At 38.4% G+C, this 16,828-nt stretch overlaps 1 protein-coding gene across 1 annotated transcript in view; it reads left to right on the top strand.

Annotated features, from left to right (window-relative positions):
- Positions 1-16,828, top strand: part of TRPV1 (transient receptor potential cation channel subfamily V member 1) — a 341,264-nt gene that overhangs the window by 300,131 nt on the left and 24,305 nt on the right. Inside the window, exon 15 of the mRNA XM_053706095.1 lies at positions 15,838-15,953. Coding sequence (XP_053562070.1) covers positions 15,838-15,953 — 116 coding nt within the window. The remainder of the gene's footprint in view (positions 1-15,837; positions 15,954-16,828) is intronic.

Here is a 16,828-nt window from a genome sequence, read left to right as displayed (position 1 = left end):
AATAAACTTTCATGATTCAGATAGGGCATGTAATTTTAAACAATTTTCCCATTTACTTTTATCACCAATTTTGCTTTGTTCTCTTGGTATTCTTAGTTGAAAGCTTAACCTAGGAGGTTCATTTGCTAATTTCTTAGACCTTGAAGACCACCTCTTTTCAGAATGCATTTTAACAGTTTTTCACCACTAGAGGGTGTTAGTTCATGTGTTTCATATAGATAACACTGTGCTCATGCACGTGAAGTTATCTGGGAGTCAGCACTGATTGGCTAAACTGCAAGTCTGTCAAAAGAACTGAAATAAAGGGGCAGTTTGCAGAGGCTTAGATACAAGATAATCACAGAGGTAAAACGTATATAAATATAACTGTGTTGGTTATGCAAAACTGGGGAATGGGTAATAAAGGGATTATGTATCTTTTAAAACAATACAAATTCTGGTGTAGACTGTCCCTTTAATAATCACCTAGATTACAAGTTTTGCGCTATAGAGGGTAGTTAATGAATGCAACAAAAGTTGCGTTATTTCCCCCTCCATAGCGCTGCCATTATGAGTTTTTGAAAAGCCAGCTTGTGCGGGCGATATGGTTGCGTTGGCTGATTGGAACAGCCAATAGAATGCGAGCTCAATCCTATTGGCTGATTGGCTCAGCCAATAGGATTGAAGCTCAATCCTATTGACTGATTGCATCAGCCAATAGGATTTTTTCATCTTTAATTCTGATTGGCTGATGGAATTCTTTCAGCCAATCGGAATTCAAGGGACGCCATCTTGGATGACGTCACTTAAAGGAACCTTCATTCGAGAAGAGCCGTGGAAAGAAGAGTATACTCCGCGCCGTATATCTTGAAGATGGAGCCGCTCCGCGCCGGATGGATGAAGATAGAAGATGCCGTCTGGATGAAGACTTCTGCCCGTCTGGAGGACCACTTCTTGCCGCTTGGATGAAGACTTCTCCCGGCTTCATTGAGGATTTTAGGTTTTAGGTTTTTTTAAGGTTTTATTGGGTGGGTTTTATTTTTAGCTTAGGGTTTAGGCGGAAAAAGAGCTAAATGCCCTTTTAAGGGCAATGCCCATACAAATGCCCTTTTCAGGGCAATGGGGAGCTTAGGTTTTTTTTGTTAGGATTTTATTTGGGAGGTTTTGTTGTGTGGGTGGTGGGTTTTACTGTTGGGTGGTTGTTGTTGTTTTTTTACAGATAAAAGAGCTGATTTCTTTGGGGCAATGCCCCGCAAAAGGCCCTTTTAAGGGCTATTGGTAGTTTAGTTTAGGCTAGGGTTTTTTTATTTTGGGGGGCTTTTTTATTTTGATAAGGCTATTAGATTAGGTGTAATTAGTTCAAATATTTGATAATTTCTTTTTTATTTTGTGTAATTTAGTTAATAAAGTTAATAAGTGTAATTTATTTAATTGTAGTGTAAGGTTAGGTGTTAGTGTAACTCAGGTTAGGTTTTATTTTACAGGTAAATTTGTATTTATTTTAGCTAGGTAGTTAGTAAATAGTTAATAACTATTTACTAACTAGTCTACCTAGTTAAAATAAATACAAACTTAGCTGTGAAATAAAAATAAAACCTAAGCTAGATACAATGTAACTATTAGTTATATTGTAGCTAGTTTAGGGTTTATTTTACAGGTAAGTATTTAGTTTTAAATAGGAATTATTTAGTTATTAATAGTAGGTTTTATTTAGATTTATTTTAATTACATTAAAGTTAGTGGGTGTTAGGGTTAGACTTAGGGTTAGGGGTTAATAACTTTAGTAAAGTGGCGGCGACGTTGGGGGCGGAACAATAGGGGTTAATAAGTGCAATGTAGGTGTTGGCGGTGTCGGGGGCGGCAGATTAGGGGTTAATAACTTTAATGTAGGTAGCAGCAACATTGGGGGTGGCAGATTAGGGGTTAATAAGTATAATGTAGGTGTCGGCGAGTTCAGGGGTGGCAGATTAGGGGTTAATAATTTATTTTAGTGTTTGCAATGCAGGAGGGCCTCGGTTTAGGGGTTAATATGTAGTTTATGGGTGTTAGTGTACTTTTTAGCACTTTAGTTATGAGTTTTATGATACGGCTTTGTAGCGTAAAACTCATAACTACTGACTTTCAGTTTACAGTATGGATCTTGATGGTATTGGCTGTACCTCTCACTTTTTGGCTTCCCAGGCAGACTCGTATTACCGGCGCAAAGGAAGTCCCATTGAAAAAGGACTTTTTAAAAGCTGCGGTAGTTACGTTGCGTTACGGCCAAAAAAGTGTGTGGTACAGAAATACCTGCAAGACTCGTAATTCCAGCGGTAGTGAAAAAGAGCCTTAACGCTGCTTTTTCACTCATACCGCAAAACTCGTAATCTAGCCTTAAGCTAGCTACAATAAAACTAATAGTTAGTTTAGGTTTTATTTTTATTTCACAGGTAAGTTTGTATTTATTTTAACTATTTACTAACTACCTAGTTAAAATAAATACAAACTTACCTGTGAAATAAAACCTAAGCTGCCTTACACTAAAACCTAACATTTCAAAAATAAAAAAACTACCATTACAAAAAATAAAAAACACTAAAATTGCAAAAAAATAAAAAAAACTACCATTACAAAAAAATAAACAAAATTATCAAAAACAATAAAAATTATTCCTATTCTAATACCCTGTTTTAAAAAAAAAAAAAAAAAAAAAAAAAAAACACCCCAAAATAAAAACCCCTAATCTTTAATAAACTAGCAAGGGCCCTTAAAAGGGCCTTTTGTAGGGCATTGCCCTAAAGAAATCAGCTCTTTTTCTACAAAAGAAAAACATACACCCCTAACAGTATACAAACCCCTACTCCCAAACCCACAAAATAAAAATAAAGTGAAACCTAATCTACCCATTGCCCTGAAAAGGGCATTTGTATGGGCATTGCCCTGAAAAGGGCATTTGTATGGGCATTGCCCTTAAAAGGGCATTCTGCTCTTTTGCTGCCCATTAAAAATAAAAAAATGTCTATTCTAAAAAAAATAAACCACCCCAAAGCGAAAAAAAAAATCATTACACAAAATAACAAAGAAATTATCCAAAATAATAACAATTATTCCTATTCTAATACCCATTTAAAAAAAACACCCCAAAATAAAAGAAACCTAATCTATAATAAACTACCAATAGCCCTTAAAAGGGCCTTTGTAGGGCATTGCCCTAAAGAAATCAGCTTTTTTTCTAAACAAAAATACAAAGACCCACTAACATTACAAACCCCCACCCCCCAACCCACAAAATAAAAAAAATATCTAAAAACCTAATCTACCCATTGCCCTGAAAAGGGCATTTGTATGGGCATTGCCCTTAAAAGGGCATTCAGCTCTTTTTCTTACCCTTAAAAGGGCATCCATCTCTTTTAAGAAATGCCCAAACCCTAATCTAAAAAAAAAAAAACACCCCAAAAAAACCTTAAAAAAACCTAACACTAACCCGTCTTTAGGTACTCACAGTTGCTGAAGTCCCGTTTGAACGATCTTCATCCCGGCGGCTCCATCTTCATCCAGGCGGCTCCATCTTCATCCATCGTGGGACCGGCATCTTCTTTATCCCTGCGGAGGCAGAGCGGTCGATGCGCGGAGGCAGAGGTCCAGGCGAAAGTCTATCGATCCGATGTGGAGGTCCTCTTCATTTGATCGTCCACCGCACACTGAGGATTCAAATGCAAGGTACCCCTTTTATACTAGGGGTACAATTGCATTCCTATTGGCTAAAAAAAATTAAATCAGCCAATAGGAATTAGGGCTGCTAAAATCCTATTGACTGTTCAAATCAGCCAATAGGATTTAAGCAGCTCTCAGTCCTATTGGCTGATTCGAAAAAAAAGATTGTTTTTCTTTTCAAACTTTTTTTGTAGCGTGTATCGTAGCGTGATTTAAAGTGACAGTACACTTTATTTTTAAACATTTTATTTCTCCTTTACTTTGGGAATTTTTTTGTAAGCTATGGATATGGAACACATTTCTGAGTCCTTTGTCAGATGTTTGTTATGTCTTAAGGCCCAAATTGTTTTGCCTATGCAATTCTGTACCACATGTTTAGTAAGAACACTAGAGTGTAAAGATAAATTGTTGTCTTCTGTGCCTAATGCCACAGCTTTCTCCTCAAACGTCCCAAACCTTAATGGTGTGACATACAGTGCCCTGCAGTTCCTCTCAGCCTCCTGGAGGAGTTTATTTGCCTGCAGATTTTGCTGCACAGGTATCTTCTGCAGAATCTGTGGCATTATCTGCTTTTCTTATGCTGGGAAAACGCAAGAGGAAAATTAGACATTCAGATAGTAAGGTTTCTGTTCCTCCTACTGCTACGCCAGTTGTCCTCCCTCATAAGTCTGATGAGGAGGATACGTCTGTTGCCTCTGAGGGTGAAATCTCAGATTCGGACAGTATAGTTCCTTCATCTGATACTGAAGAAGTAAACTTCAGATTTAAGCTAAAGGAGGTTTTGGCTACTTTGGACGACTCTGATACTTCTGTCGTTGTCAACCCTAAGAAGTCTACTAAACTTAATAAATACTATGACGTTTCTTCCTCTGTGTGACAGAGATTATTTCACAGGAATGGGAGAAGCCAGAGATACCTTACTCCCTGTCTCCCGTCTTTAAAAAGATGTTTCCTGTTGCTGACTCCATTAAGGATTCATGGTGCACGGTGCCTAAAGTAGAAGGGTCTATTTCTACTCTGGCTAAGAGAACTACGATCCCTATAGAGGATAGCTGCTCCTTTAAGTATCCCATGGACAAAAAGCTGGAGGCTTATTTGAAAAATATGTATGTTCATCAAGGTATCCAATGGCAACCTGCAGTATATATTGCACAGTAGCAAGTGCTGCATCTTATTGGTGCAACGCCTTGTCTGAATCAATTTTAGTAGAGACTTCATTGGAGGAGATCCAAGATAGGTTTAAGGCTCTCAAACTAGCTAATTACTTTATTTCTGATGCTAGCATGCAAGTTATTAGACTGGGAGCCAAGATGTCTGGCTTCACTGTCTTAGCACACAGGGCTTTGTGGCTATAATCTTGGTCAGCTGATATTACCTCCAAGTCCAAGCTTCTGGCGCTTCCTTGCAAGGATAAGACCTTGTTTGGACCTGGTCTGGCAGAAATAATTTCTGATATTATGGGTGGAAAAGGGTCTTTTCTACCACAAGACAAGAAGAACAGACCTAAAGGACGTCAAAGTAATTTTTGTTCCATTCGCAACTTCAAAGGTCAAACGTCTTCCTCTCCCTCTTCCAAGCGAGAACAGTCCAAGTCTTCTTGGAAGCTCAATAATCCTTGGAATAAGGGGAAGCAATCAAAGAAACCCTCAGCTGAGTCTAAGTCAGCATGAAGGGTCGGCCCCCGATTTGGGATCAGATCAAGTAGGGGGCAGACTGTTTTGACAAGTGTAGATACAAGATGTCCCAGATTCTTTGGCTGTGGACATAGTATCTCAGGGTTACAAAATAGAATTCAAAACTTTCCCTCCCAGGGGCAGATTCCACCTCTCAATATTATCTGCAGACCAGGTAAAAAGAGAGACATTCTTGAACTGCATTCAGGACCTTTCCTCCCTGGGAATGATTGTTCCAGTTCCAGTAAGGGAACAGGGTCTAGGATTCTATTCAAATCTGTTTGTGGTTCCCAAAAAAGAGGAAACCTTTCAACCTATTTTAGACCTAAAGTCTCTCAACAAGTTTCTCAGGGTACCTTCCTTCAAAATGGAAACCATTCGTTTTATTCTTCCTTTGGTCCAAGATGGTCAGTTCATGACGACCATAGATCTGAAAGATGTGTATCTCATGTTCCCATCCACAGGGATCATCACAAGTTCCTGAGATTCGCTTTTCTAGACAAAAACTTTCAGTTTGTGGCTCTTCCGTTTGGCCTTGCAACAGCTCCCAGAATTTTCTCAAAGGTTCTGGGGGCTCTCTTGGCAGTGATCAGGTCTCGGGGAATTGCAGTGGCGCCCTACCTGGACGACATTTTGGTTGAGGTGCTATCTTTTCAACAAGCAAACTCTCATACAAAGATCTTGTTGTCTTTTCTACGTTCCCACGGATGGAAAGTGAATCTGGAGAAGAGTTCCCATGTTCCAGCTACAAGGGTGGTTTTCTTAGGGACCATCATAGATTCCCTATCTATGAAAATTTTTCTGACAGAGGTCAGAAAATCCAAGATTCTTTCCTCTTGTCTCTCTCTACAGTGTACTGTTCGGCCTTCAGTGGCTCAATGTATGGAGGTAATTGGTCTGATGGTCGCTTCCATGGACATCATTCCCTTTGCTCAATTCCATTTGAGAGCTCTGCAATTATGCATGCTTAGACAATGGAACAGAGACCATTCAGATCTATATCAGAGGATAGATCTAGACCAGTTGACAAGAGACTCTCTCTTGTGGTGGCTTTCTCAGGAGCATCTGTCTCAGGGCACATGCTTCCAGAGACCTTCCTGGGTGATTGTGACCACAGACGCCAACCTGCTAGGCTGTGGAGCAGTCTGGGACTCGTTAAAGGCACAGGGACTATTGACTCGGGAGGAGTCTGCTCTACCAATAAACATCTTGGAGTTGAGAGTAATTTGCAATGCTCTGATGGCTTGGCCTCTATTGTCCTTAGCCTGGTTTATCAGGTTCCAATTGGACAACATCACCTCAGTGGCTTACATCAACCACCAGGGAGGAACTCGGAGTTCCCTAGCCATGAAGGAGGTGGCACAGATTATTCTGTGGGTGGAAGCTCGCAATTGTTGTCTATCTGCCATCCACATTCCAGGAGTAAACAACTGGGAGGCGGATTTCCTGAGCAGACAGACATTTCATCCCTGGGAGTGGGCTCTCCATTCGGAGGTGTTCTCCAGGTTAACCCTCAAGTGGAGGGTGCCGGAGTTGGATCTGATGGCGTCTCGGCAGAATGCCAAGCTTCCAAGGTACGGTTGAAGGTCAAGAGATCCGCAGGCCGCTCTGATAGATGCTCGGTGGTTCCTTGGGTTTTTGGTCTAGCATATCTGTTTCCTCCGTTTGCGCTCCTTCCACAAGTCATTGCTCGTATCAAACAGGAGAGAGCGTCGGTAATTCTAATAGCTCCTGCATGGCCTCGCAGGATCTGCTATGCAGACCTAGTGAAGATGTCATCTTTGCCACCTTGGAGGTTGCCTCTGAAGAAAGACCTAACTCATGGTCCATTCCTCCATCCAAATCTCATTTCTCTGAAGCTGACTGCTTGGAGATTGAACGCTTAGTTCTGGCTAAGTGTGGGTTTTCTGAGTCGGTCATTGAGACCATGCTGCAGGCTCATAAGCCTGTTACTCATAAAATTTACCATAAGGTATTACGTAAATACCTTTATTGGTGTGAGTCGAAGGGCTTCTCTTGGAGTAGGGTCAGGATCCCTAGAATTTTGTCCTTTCTCCAGAAAGGTCTGGAGAAAGGGTTGTCAGTCAGTTCTCTGAAAGGTCAGATTTCTGCATTATCTATTTTTTTACATAAGCGTCTGGCAGATGTACCAGATGTTCAATCTTTTTTTCAGTCCCTGGTCAGAATCAAGCCTGTGTTTAAACATGTTGCTACTCCTTGGAGCCTTAACCTTGTTCTTAATGTTTTGCAGCAGGCTCATTTTAAGCCAATGCATTCAATAGATATTAAGTTGTTATCTTGGAAGGTTTTGTTTTTTATTACTATCTCTTCTGCTCTGAGAGTTTGGGAACTCTCGGCTTTGCAGTGTGATTTGCCTTACCTTATCTTTCATGAGAATAAGGCGGTTCTTTGTACTAAATTGGGGTTTCTCCCTAAAGTGGTTTCAGATAGAAATATTAATCAGGAAATTGTTGTTCCTTCTCTCTGTCCCAATTCTTCTTCTTCTCATAAGGGATGTCTGTTGCACAACTTGGATGCTGTGCATCCTCTAAAATTCTACCTACAGGCGACTAAGGATTTTCGCCAGTCTTCTGCCCTGTTTGTTTGTTTCTCAGGAAAGCGTAAGGATCAGAAGGCTATTCCTACTTGTCTTTCCCTCTGGTTGAGAAGTATAATTTGTTTTGCTTACGAGACTGCTGGTCAGCAGCCTCCTGAGAGAATTACAGCTCATTCCACTGGGGCTGTCTCCTCTTCTTGGGCTTTCAAAAATTAAGCTTCTTTGGAACAGATTTAGAAGGTTGCAACTTTTGCCTCGGCTGAGGCTTCTTTTGGGAGAAAGGTTCTTCAAGCGGTTTAGGTTTGCCTGTCTTTTTCTCCCTCCCTATTCATTCCGTGTCCTGTAGCTTGGGTATTGGTTCCCACTAGTAATTGGAATGACATTGTGGACTCTACATGTCTTAGGAAAGAAAACAAATTTTATGCTTACCTGAGTCACCCTTAGTTAGACAGTTATTTTTTACTAAACCTCAGGCACCTCTACAACTTTGTGTTATTTCTTTTTCCATTTCCCTTCGGTCGAATGACTGGGGATTATGGGTAGCGGAGTGACACTTAATAGCTTTGCTGTGGTACTCTTTGCCTCCTTCTGCTTGCCAGAAGTGATATTCCCCACCAGTAATTAGAATGACATTATGGACTCTCCATGAAAGAAAGAAATTTATCAGGTAAACATAAATTTAGTTTTTTTTTAAAAAATCATATATATATATATTATATAAAAATAATCATATTTATATAGAAATATATATTTAAAATAAAAAGTAAATTTTCTTCTATTTGAAGAACATTGGATGTAAAATATTTATAACTACCTTTGGGTTAGCGCTGTATGTCTAACATGGTGTCTGGTTAGCATGTGAATGATAAGTGTTAGTGTGACGTACAGGGTTAACCAACCCTGTACCAGTCACTACACTTGTGCATTCCTATCCGAATATCTGAAAGAATGCACAGGGAAAATTGATGAAAACGAATTATTTTGCCAATTCTGGAGTGAAGAAGAGCGGGTTAGCGCACTCTCCAGAGCGTGTAGGTAAGTATTTTAGTTAACGGTCAATTTTTTCATCTGTAGTTTTTAAACATTCACATTTATTTAATGAAAACTAATTTAAATATTTAACTAAAATTCAATATTTGTTTTGTTTTATACTAAACCAATACTGAATAGTGCAGCCAACAAATATTTGGAAAAACTAATTTCCCCCAATATTCGTTTGAAAATATTGGACAAACCGAAAATGTTTTGGCTGCACATCTCTACCAGTCACTTGTTTGGCACAAAAAGAGTTCACAGACTCTTTCCACCTTAACCAGTTTCTTATAGTCTAGCTAGTTGTGTTTCGTGATTTAGATTTTAACATGGTCGGGTTAGTGCGCATGAAAACGTAGTATTCTTAAGGCTCATTATTGAAATATTACATATAAAGGGCCAGATTTCAAGTGGAGTGCTAAATAATGTGCGCTGGTATAACAAGTAAATCGCAATGCGAATGCGATCTCGCTTTCACATTGCTAGGAAGCATTGCGCTCGTGAGAGCGAGCTTCCATAGGCTCCAAGGGGCGCCTCGTTCTGATGCCGTCACAGACGACAGAACTTCGTGCAGCAATGGAAGTAAGTAGTGCAGCATTTTTAAATATATATGTATATGACTATATACATATATATATATATATATATTTACATTGCGGTCTAGGAGAAGACAATGTTTTCATGTATAGTGCCCACATCCACCAACTTTATACCCCAAAGTAGTGCAGTTTTTTTAATAAAAAATGCTGCTACTTTTTTTTTTTTAATTAAAAAATACAATGCCCTCTATTTTGAGGGCATTTGTGACACTTTTAGAAAATTTACCAGAGATCTAATATTTTAGTTTTTGGAGCGCTAATTGCTACCCCAAACACCCACGGTAGCAATAACCAGCTACTTGTAATGGCTGGTTAATTATTGTGCTCCTGCAAACTGGAAAATGTGCCCATTATAATAAATAATATAAATAATTAAAAATTATTTAACATTTTATTAAAATATTTTATATGTAATACTTCAAAAAGGCGCCTTAAGAATACTACATTTTCATGTGCGCTAACCCAATCATGTTTAGATCTAAATCATGAAACATTATGCACATTTTACATTCCTATGTTTTTCTTATAGAAAATAATGTATTTTTTATTATTAAATATATATATATATATATATATATATATATATATATATACTTTTTATGTAAAATCCATATCTATACCTATATAAATCTATAGGAATAGATGTGCAGATACAGGTATACACACATATATAGAGAGAAATATGTATTTAATGAAAAAAATAACATTATCCTGTAAGTGTAGAACATTATAATGTGACATATGTACAGTAAATATACAGTAAAACACAAATGCATATGTACACATATAATACATGTACACATATAAATATAAGTCCATTGGAGCCCTTTGTAGTCAAGTAGCTGGAAACATGTAAAATCATATTTATGCAATATTCATATTTAATAAAGTTTTTTTAACTATGTATTCCAATGTTTTTCACACAGGGGAATATGTTCTAAGTATTTATAAATAAATATTCCTATATATAAATATATATATATATACACAGACATATATATACTGTGTATATATATATATATATATATATATATACAGTATATATGTATATTTATACAGTATATATATATATTTTTTTTAACAAAATTCTATGATAGATATCTTTTTGTGAATAAATAGAACATTCTCTTCTTTGTGAAGAACACTGGAATGTGAAATATTCTTTCATGTTGGATTAGCATACTTGAGAAAATGTGATCGGGTTTGCGCGCAAGTAGTGTGTTTTTTTCCAATTTTAGCACTACATTGAACTCTATGAGGCAACAAATTAACGTGATTGCGATATTGTAACTTCAGCTTTTTGCGTGCGGCGGGTTATTGTGAGAGCGAAAACTTTTTACTTTCAACTTGTAATATATGTGGTATACGACGTGCATAAGAACCTGAAGTCAAGCGCAGTTCGCACGCGAGCAGGAGTGATATCGTTCCACTCATAATCTAGCCCATAGTTGGACACTTGTATGATTGTTACAAATACAAAACAGCTTAAGGAATAGTTTCTTCTTCAGAGTCTTGACATTTAGATCATATTCCTTGGCAAGAACTGGTGTTGAAATGTTTTTGCTTTAGTTTGGGCAAAGGCAATGTTAAATTTTAATTTACCTTAGAGGGAACAGTGCTCCTGCCTCATTTAAAGAGATAAGAAAGTCAAAATTAAACTTGCATGATTCAGATAGATTGTGTAATTTTAGACACATTTAAATTCACTTCTATTTTCAAATGTGCTTTGCCTTTTTGGTATCCCTTGTTGAAAAAGAATACGCATATATCCTACACTAGTGGGAGCTAGCTGTTGATTGGTAACTTCACACATTTGTCTTTTGTGATTGGCTAACTCAATGTATTCAGCTAGCTACCAGTAGTGCAACAAGAGAATAAAGAGAATAAAGCAAATTTGATAATATAAGTAAATTGGAAAGTAATGTTATATCCAAATCATGAAAGTAAATGTTGGTGTTTCCTGTGCCGGGGGGGGGGGGGGGGTGTATGCACTATCTGCCCCCACCATGATTTCCATTTTTTCTTTTCATTTTTGTTTTTAAAAAAAGCAAAGAAATATAATTTTGTACCAATTCTCTTAATCCTTTTAAACAGATTTTAATAGTTTAAAAAAATAAGCACCATATGTTCATGAGATCCTTGACAGGTGCATAGTTTGTTGCCAGAACCAACTGTATTATGATTTTCTTTTTGCTTGGCTGCAGTGTTTGAACGTCAAGGTGTTTTGTCTTTTTTTTCAGTGGTAGGAGGAATACTAGGGTAAAAATAAAGACTAGACTGCCAGTAGACAGCTAAGGTTGAAGGAATACTAGGGTAAGAATATAGACTAGACTGCCAGTAGACAGCTAAGGCTGAAGGAATACTAGGGTAAGAATAAAGACTAGACTGCCAGTAGACAGCTAAGGCTGAAGGGATACTAGGGTAAGAATAAAGACTAGACTGCCAGTAGACAGCTAAGGCTGAAGGAATACTAGGGTAAGAATAAAGACTAGACTGCCAGTAGACAGCTAATGCTGAAGGAATACTAGGGTAGGAATAAAGACTAGACTGCCAGTAGACAGCTAATGCTGAAGGAATACTAGGGTAAGAATAAAGACTAGACTGCCAGTAGAAAACTAAGGCTGAAGGAATACTAGGGTAAGAATAAAGACTAGAATGCCAGTAGACAGCTAATGCTGAAGGAATACTAGGGTAAGACTAGACTGTCAGTAGACATCTAAGGCTGAAGGGATACTAGGGTAAGAATAAAGACTAGACTGCCAGTAGACAGCTATGGCTGAAGGAATACTAGGGTAAGAATAAAGACTAGACTGCCAGTAGACAGCTAAGGCTGGAGGAATACTAGGGTAAGAATAAAGACTAGACTGCCAGTAGACAGCTAAGGCTGAAGGAATACTAGGGTAAGAATAAAGACTAGATTGCCAGTAGACAGCTAAGGCTGAAGGAATACTAGGGTAAGAATAAAGACTAGACCGCCAGTAGACAGCTAAGGCTGAAGGAATACTAGGGTAAGAATAAAGACTAGACTGCCAGTAGACAGCTAAGGCTGAAGGAATACTAGGGTAAGAATAAAGACTAGACTGCCAGTAGACAGCTAATGCTGAAGGAATACTAGGGTAATAATAAAGACTAGACTGCCAGTAGATAGCTAAGGCTGAAGGAATACTAGGGTAAGAATAAAGACTAGACTGCCAGTAAACAGCTAAGGCTGAAGGAATACTAGGGTAAGAATAAAGACTAGACTGCCAGTAGACAGCTAAGGCTGAAGGAATACCAGTCTACTCTTCTCATCCATTCCCCTAGACTGCCAGTAGACATCTAAGGTTGAAGGAATACTAGGGTAAGATTAAAGACTAGACTGCCAGTAGACAGCTAAGGTTGAAGGAATACTAGGGTAAGAATAAAGACTAGACTGCCAGTAGACAGCTAAGGTTGAAGGAATACTAGGGTAAGAATAAAGACTAGACTGCCAGTAGACAGCTAAGGCTGAAGGAATACTAGGGTAAGAATAAAGACTAGACTGCCAGTAGACAGCTAAGGCTGAAGGAATACTAGGGTAAGAATAAAGACTAGACTGCCAGTAGACAGCTAAGGCTGAAGGAATACCAGTCTACTCTTCTCCTCCATTCCCCTAGACTGCCAGTATACAGCTAAGGCTGAAGGAATACTAGGGTAAGAATAAAGACTAGACTGCCAGTAGACTGCTAAGGCTGAAGGAATACTAGGGTAAGAATAAAGATTAGACTGCCAGTAGACAGCTAAGGCTGAAGGAATACCAGTCTACTCTTCTCATCCATTCCCCTAGACTGCCAGTAGACAGCTAATGCTGAAGGAATACTAGGGTAAGAATAAAGACTAGACTGCCAGTAGACAACTAATGCTGAAGGAATACTAGGGTAAGAATAAAGACTAGACTGCCAGTAGATAGCTAAGGCTGAAGGAATACCAGGGTAAGAATAAAGACTAGACTGCCAGTAGACAGCTAAGGTTGAAGGAATACTAGGGTAAGAATAAAGACTAGACTGCCAGTAGACAGCTAATGCTGAAGGAATACTAGGGTAAGAATAAAGACTAGACTGCCAGTAGACAGCTAAGGCTGAAGGAATACTAGGGTAAGAATAAAAACTAGACTGCCAGTAGACAGCTGATGCTGAAGGAATACTAGGGTAAGAATAAAGACTAGACTGCCAGTAGACAGCTAAGGCTGAAGGAAAAGTAGGGTAAGAATAAAGACTAGACTGCCAGTAGACAGCTAAGGCTAAAGGAATACTAGGGTAAGAATAAAGACTAGACTGCCAGTAGACAGCTAAGGCTGAAGGAATACTAGGGTAAGAATAAAGACTAGACTGCCAGTAGACAGCTAAGGCTGAAGGAATACTAGGGTAAGAATAAAGACTAGACTGCCAGTAGACAGCTAAGGCTGAAGGAATACTAGGGTAAGAATAAAGACTAGACTGCCAGTAGACAGCTAAGGCTGAAGGAATACTAGGGTAAGAATAAAGACTAGACTGCCAGTAGACAGCTAAGGCTGAAGGAATACTAGGGTAAGAATACAGACTAGACTGCCAGTAGACAGCTAATGCTGAAGGAATACTAGGGTAAGAATAAAGACTAGACTGCCAGTAGACAGCTAAGGCTGAAGGAATACTAGGGTAAGAATAAAGACTAGACTGCCAGTAGACAGCTAAGGCTGAAGGAATACTAGGGTAAGAATAAAGACTAGACTGCCAGTAGACATCTAAGGCTGAAGGAATACTAGGGTAAGAATAAAGACTAGACTGCCAGTAGACAGCTAAGGCTGAAGGAATACTAGGGTAAGAATAAAGACTAGACTGCCAGTAGACAGCTAAGGCTGAAGGAATACTAGGGTAAGAATAAAGACTAGACTGCCAGTAGACAGCTAAGGCTGAAGGAATACTAGGGTAAGAATAAAGACTAGACTGCCAGTAGACAGCTAAGGCTGAAGGAATACTAGGGTAAGAATAAAGACTAGACTGCCAGTAGATAGCTAAGGTTGAGGGAATACTAGGGTAAGAATAAAGACTAGACTGCCAGTAGATAGCTAAGGCTGAAGGAATACTAGGGTAAGAATAAAGACTAGACTGCCGGTAGACAGCTAAGGCTGAAGGAATACTAGGGTAAGAATAAAGACTAGACTGCCAGTAGATAGCTAAGGCTGAAGGAATACTAGGGTAAGAATAAAGACTAGACTGCCGGTAGACAGGGTAAGAATAAAGACTAGACTGCCAGTAGATAGCTAAGGCTGAAGGAATACCAGTCTACTCTTCTCATCCATTCCCTTTGTATTCCCTCACCACCTCACTAAGGTGATCTATATAAGATGGTCACCCAAAATATGGCCTCCTACCCCTTCATTATTTTTTAAATTGTCTTGTAATTTTTTACATCCTACAAATAATGTTCATTGTGCTGCAGATTTTGTTGTTGTTACAAATAAATTATAATAATTAATAAAAATATGATGACCATTAGTTCAGAGACTGACGATTTAACCCTCTGTTACTCCATGATTAGACCTCTTCTGTTCTTTCAGTTTATGTGGGTCACAAGTTTGTAGAAGCCTGTAAGCTTTATTTTCATTGACCCTCCAGATTGTATTCTAATTTTGTTAAATGTATCTGTAGTTAATAAGTGACAGCAGCTGTTTGTACACCATGTATTGTGTATAGGATTTTTTTTAATTAAAGGGACAGTCTACTCCAGAATTTTTATTGTTTCAAAAGATAGATAATCCATTTATTACCCATTTCTCAGTTTTGCATAACCAACACGGTTATAGTAATACACTTTTTACCTCTGTTATTACCTTGTATCAAAGCCTCTGCAGACTGTCCCCTTATTTCAGTTCCTTTGACAGACTTGCATTTTAGCCAATCAGTGCCCTCTCATAAGTAACTCTACAGGCATGAGCACAATGTTATCTATATGAACTAACGCTGTCTAGCTATGAAAAACTGTCAAATGCTTTGAGATAAGAGACGGCCTTCAAGGGCTTAGAAATTAGCTTATGAGCCTACCTAGGCTTAGCTTTCAACTAAGAATATGAAGAGAACAAAGCAAATTTGATGATAAAAGTAAATTGGAAAATTGTTTAAAATTGCATGCCCTATCTGAATCATGAAAGTTTAATTTTGACTAGACTGTCCCAATACTTCTTATTTTTGTAACACAAAATAGAATGAGAGGAAAATTTAACTATGATTTTTTTTTTTTTTTAAATATTTATGTTTGAAGCCTTTTGCACCAGCATAATGACCAGCCTGTAAATGAATGTTTTCTCTAGAGTTGACGAGGTGAACTGGACCAAATGGAACACAAATTTGGGGATAATCAATGAGGATCCAGGGAACTGTGCAGGACTTAAAGGAGTGTTGAGTTCTTCATTCCGTCCAAGCCGAGGTAAGCAATTCTCACTGCTGACTCACTACAGTCTCTGAACTTGATCCTTAACACCTTGTATCTGCCAAAGGCTACGAGAACAGGATGTTTACTTCTCCAGTGGCACAGATGTTCTTTTCACATGTGTTAAAGCATGTAATTCCAACTCCTCAAATACGCCTGTCAAAATATCCATAACTGACTTTTTATTAGCAGCTTTCTTTCTTAAATAAGCTAATCATTAACAAATATGCATACATCCATCCAAAAAAAGAATATCTAAGTACAAAAAGTGTTATTAAAGGGCTATTAAAGTGCAAAAAGAAAATGCCAGAGCATTTAATTATTGCAATATTGATTGTATATAGCTATGTGTTTAACCCCTGCAAATGGTTTAAACACATAGTTAAAGTCAGCTCAAGATAAACAAGTCACTACTGGGAGCTAGCTGGGCACATCCGGTGAGCCAATGACAAGAGACAAATGTATGTAGTCACCAATCACCAGCTAGCTTCCAGTAGTGTAAGGATTTGTACACATTATTTTTGTACAGTCAACACCAAAAATGTTATTGTTTAAAAAGATAGATAATCCTTTTATTTACCATGTCCACATTGAAGTTCAATCCGATTGGCTGATTGAATCAGCCAATAGAATGCGAGGTCAATTCTATTGGCTGATCCAATCAGCCAATCGGATTGAACTTCAATTCGATTGGCTGATTACATCAGTTACAAAAGACTTGCACCTTTTTGCGAGGAAACTTGCTTTGAAAAAGATTATGACACCAAAAGTCCAAATTGATCTGGCTTGTAGTAAGGAGAGGGATACTTTGGATTTTAGAGTAGGGGTGTGTGGGTGGTGGGTTGTAATTTTGGGGGGGGGTCTTGTATTTT

Source organism: Bombina bombina, chromosome 3 (assembly GCF_027579735.1).
Source record: "Bombina bombina isolate aBomBom1 chromosome 3, aBomBom1.pri, whole genome shotgun sequence".
Classification (NCBI taxonomy): Eukaryota; Metazoa; Chordata; class Amphibia; order Anura; family Bombinatoridae; genus Bombina; species Bombina bombina.
Note: the sequence above shows the minus strand (reverse complement) of the source record. Positions and strands in the feature narration are given on the sequence as shown.